Consider the following 4,687-nt stretch of genomic DNA (forward strand, 5'->3'; position numbering starts at 1 on the left):
CTCATAACATCTCCGATTGTCGATTTATGCCAAGCAAAACTCTTGTCTGCATTCCATTAAGCTGCATTACAAAATAAACTAAACGAGACACTAATCTTCTTGGGGAAAAGCAAAATGATGAAAAGAGAAAGAGTGAGATGGGAAGAAATAAATAAAAAAATAAGAGTTCAATGAGCAAATAACCGAAATTCATGGGTCCAGAGAATCGCTTTGCAAATGCTATTGTATGAAGAAAGGGAACATTTCATGCGAGTGTCGTCCTCTTTCATGATGAGGATGATCTCGTTCGATGTGTTCTGATTAATTGTAGTGGGATTGCGATTGGTGATCCGATTTTCAACTCTGTGTATATATAAGATGCTGTGGTGGATGTTTTCATCACAGTGTTCTTAAACGGTTTCAGTGAAACAACACAAACAGTTTCATTCAGTACACATTTGTTTATATATATATATTTATTTAATTCGTCGAAGCGAAAGTACAAAAATGCGATTGGTAAGTAAAAAAAACCCTCTTTCGGTATTTTTATATAAAGAAGACCCAATTTATCATTTACGTAATGCGGTCAATGGGAATTATATTTAAATTTCTTTTGTTGCAACGAAAAGTTTCCCATATTTAACTAAAGTTTAGAGAAAATAATCATTAGTATACATCTATTTTTTATGTAAAGAAGATTCAATTTATCATTTACGCAATGCGGTTTATTATATTTAATTTTCATTTGGTGCAACGAAAAGTTTTCCATGTTTAATTAATGTTTAAAGAAGAAATCATGAGTATACACCAAATAATGATATTATTATTTTTGTTTCATTGGATTTCGTATGTAATGTATAAGGAAATGGAACTGTCGGTGAGCGTGAGTTGTTTACTCTCGTCGTATTTTCTAAACGGGTTTGTACGCAATTCGCGTCTATTCCTTAATCAATTAAAAGTTTAACAATTTAGAGAACTTATAAGGATCGAAGAAGCATCACTTGCACGCAGCATCTTAATTTATTGGGGTTAGTTTCATAAATAAGTACTTTCCTTTGCGTAACAGAATATCTTAGATTCTTTTCGTTTAAAACAAACTTAACTATTTTATACAATTTCTAATATTTTACTCGTCTTTTCACATTTTTACTATAATAAATGTTATGTTCTTGTTTTTAAATGACAAATATTATTCTAATATATATATTTAATAACGGTCTAATTTAGTAAAATTCTATAGAATTCAATAAGAGAGAAAAAAAAATGGTTTAGTTACATGCTCGTAACTTTAACTCATAAAATAATTAATTACATTAATTACTATATCTAATGGTAAGAGCGAAATAAATATTATTTAACTATTTTAATAAAAATTCACATACATACAAAGAGCAATTTTTATTATATATTATATTTTATTATATCCTGTTACATTGCTTATATATCTTGATAAAATTAATGAACTTGGGAGGAAAAACTATGATTAAGAGCTATCATCAAAAAAAATATCAACTAAAGATTGTTAAATTAAAGAACTTATGAATTTATTTGGAAAAATGTATCATTTCCTTTATAGTAAATAAAGTGTTTGAAGTTATTTAAAAGACAAAAACTAAAACATACTGTGTTTTCATCTAAAGGAGTTTTATTGTTACGTCTACTGTGATTTTTGTTCTTAAGTAATTTTGCTTACTTTTTACTTTTTTTCAGTTGATTATCGCTACTATTTTCGGAGCTTGTTATGCCGCACGCTTAGAGAATACGTACTTACCACCAAATGGAGCAGGAGGAGCTGGCGGAGGCCCCGGGCTCGCAGCGCCTAAAAACGGTAAGTTCCAGATAACTTTCCCTTTTTCCCACGTCTTCTTACATAAAAATTGAACAACAGGAAGAAGAGTATCATCTTCTAGCGCTTCTTCTCCTTTTACAAAAATCAGATTATTTGAATCGTTTTCTTTTTATCACGATTTAAAGATTGCATAAAGATTCTAAGCTTAATAATAATAAATATTAAATGTATCTGTTTTGTCCATTTTCAAAATCAGATTTCTTCAATCAGAAAAAAATAGTATAAAATTTACTTCTAAAATATTATATTTAATAATAATTGTTAATATATTCCATATAGGTAATGGCTATGAAAATATAAATGAAACTAAATTATAAGTAAACTTTAATAAGATAAATAATTAATGTTTGTTATTCGAATCTATAAAAACAATCTAAGGTTTAGTTGTTTGCTTTACATTTGTTATGTATATTTTAGTGGAAGATCAAAGGGCATAAGCTGATTAAAAATGTAGTGGTACTCGTGTTGGGTTCATCTCCATATCGCTCATCTAATGCTCCCATTAAGTGCCCTAAGTGTTGGCATCGGGACGTATAAATCACCGGGTGATGTCGAAAACGGTTGCATCGTTCGTGATAGGTTAGATTCTTACGAGAACTCTGTGTAGTTCCTAAATCGTTCCAGGCACATCCGAGAATGTTGAACTGGTATGCATCCATTGTCAATGGTTGTTTGCTTGGACTTCCCGAACGCACGACCTCTGCTTTATTAGCATTTTCGCATCGTAAAACGCGCGCGTCGCTGAATACAAATTGATTAATTTATTTTCGCCAATTAATAGAAGACGAAATGCATTTTCAATTAAATTTAATTAATTGCGCACGATGGAAAATACAGGGAGCAGCCAATCTCTATTCATTACACTGTATAATTCTAGATGTAAATTATGTTATTAAATTAACTACTCGGAATTTCACTTGCTTATATCTGTACAATTTCAAAATTTAAGTCATATTTTCACAATTCATTTTCAAATTAATATTTTTATATTCAATATTTTTTTATATTATGTTCTTTTTTAAATATCTATATCATATTCAAAACATCATAAAAATTTATGGAGGAAAATTAATAAAGTTAAGTAACGTTTATATTGGAAAGTACTTGAATTAAGGAATTAAAAAAAGATAGTTAGAATTTGAAACTTGTTAAGTAACTTGTGAAAATACTTATGAAGCAAGTTAAAGTCGTTATAGATATATGAGAATTCAATTATTGCACATATAATCGATGCATAGTTCTTTGGTCAGCCATCTGCTTACTAGGCAGTACTTTCCAAGTTACTGGTACATAATTTGTATTTTGGTAGCGAATAACGTGAGCCTAATACAGATAATGAAATAGTGAATACTTACCAAATTACTTGTTAAATATTCTGTGATTTAACTTTTATAATATTTCTAAATGAGGCTCACCTCTAATTATTTCAAAATAAAATAATAAGATTCTTCTTCTTCGTAATAAGCTCTCATCTGAGAGAGCGCTTCTACATTTAGCTGCGTCTTGTCGACGCCGTACGCCAGTCACAGGTAATAATAAGATTATATCATATAAGAAAAATCATTATATGCAACCAAGATTACATGAATTTAAACAATTGTTCATATAATACTACAATTTAATTCATGAAATGTAATTGCAGGAAGAAATGGCGGTGGAGGTCCAGTCTATGGTGCACCTGGTGGTGGATCAGGAGGAGGTGGCGGCGGCGGCGGAGGCGGTGGAGGAGGCGGAGGTGGAGCGTCTGCAGGAGCTGATGCAAATGCCGTGATCATAAGCTACGAGAATGTCAACAACGGTGACGGAAGTTACAAATTCAGGTGAGCTATTACGAAGGTTGTTGCATGCGGATGATAACTTTAATGATTTCAGTTATGAAACATCCAACGGAATTAAGGCCGAAGAGGAAGGTGAACTGAAAGGTGGAGGCGGCGGCGCTGACGATGAAGGTATCCAATCCGTGAAAGGGTCGTACTCCTACACGGATCCAGATGGCAATCTGATAACAGTCGAATACACAGCCGATGAGAATGGTTTCGTGCCTAAGGGCGATCACCTGCCCACATCTCCGCCAATTCCAGATGAAATTTTAAAATCTTTGGCTGAAAATGCTGCAAATGAAAACGGAAATGGAGGCGGCGGTGGCGGTGGAAACGGCGGCGGAGGTGGTGGCGGTGGTAACGGCGGAGGAGGTGGAGGCGGTGGCAACGGCTACCCAAGACCTGGCGGAGGAGGCGGCGGCGGTAACGGTAACGGTGGCAACGGCAACGGTTACAAATATTAAAAACATAAGGTGCTCATGGATTCATCCTTAACACATCACGTGTCCTTTACTAACCAATATATATTTTGATCGCTTCCGTTTATATTTCCCTCTTTATATACTTCTATACTAACAAAATACATTCATAATTTATTAATTAATTGACGTTCCAGTTACCTGACACTTGGGGATGCAAACTTTGGCTAGTTTACGTATTTAGTAGAGTCGTTGCTGGTCATAGTTTTCGTATACGGAATTTTTATCTCACAACGAATCGAATAAAAAAAATGATAATTTCAAACGATTGTTGAATGGACCAAGAAAAAAAAAACAACAAAAGACGATCAATAAAACTAATCAACTTTCACAATTTCCTTTAATTTATCGATTGATTGCGATGTGAGTTAAAAATTCCCGGATTTATTTTTTTAATCAAATTAAGTAAATGATGACGACTTTAGCGATGACTTAGGATTTTCCTATTAACACAATTTGTGATTTGTAAATGGTGCTATATGTATATTTATTATTGTCTACGGCACATAAGTGAGTATATTCATCGAGAACCATTTGAATATAACAATTGTTTACTTTTT

General features: G+C 32.7%; 1 protein-coding gene across 1 annotated transcript; it reads left to right on the forward strand.

Annotated features, from left to right (window-relative positions):
• The first annotated feature begins 844 nt into the window (after positions 1-844).
• On the forward strand, positions 845-4,112 carry LOC108566008 (pupal cuticle protein 20-like). Its single transcript, XM_017925704.1, has 4 exons — positions 845-862; positions 1,690-1,807; positions 3,471-3,648; positions 3,701-4,112. The coding sequence occupies exons 1-4, from the start codon at positions 845-847 to the stop codon at positions 4,110-4,112; spliced, it is 726 nt and encodes a 241-aa protein (XP_017781193.1).
• The last annotated feature ends 575 nt before the right edge of the window (positions 4,113-4,687 follow it).

Source organism: Nicrophorus vespilloides, unplaced genomic scaffold (genome assembly GCF_001412225.1).
Source record: "Nicrophorus vespilloides isolate i.1.1-1 unplaced genomic scaffold, Nicve_v1.0, whole genome shotgun sequence".
NCBI classification, from domain to species: Eukaryota; Metazoa; Arthropoda; class Insecta; order Coleoptera; family Silphidae; genus Nicrophorus; species Nicrophorus vespilloides.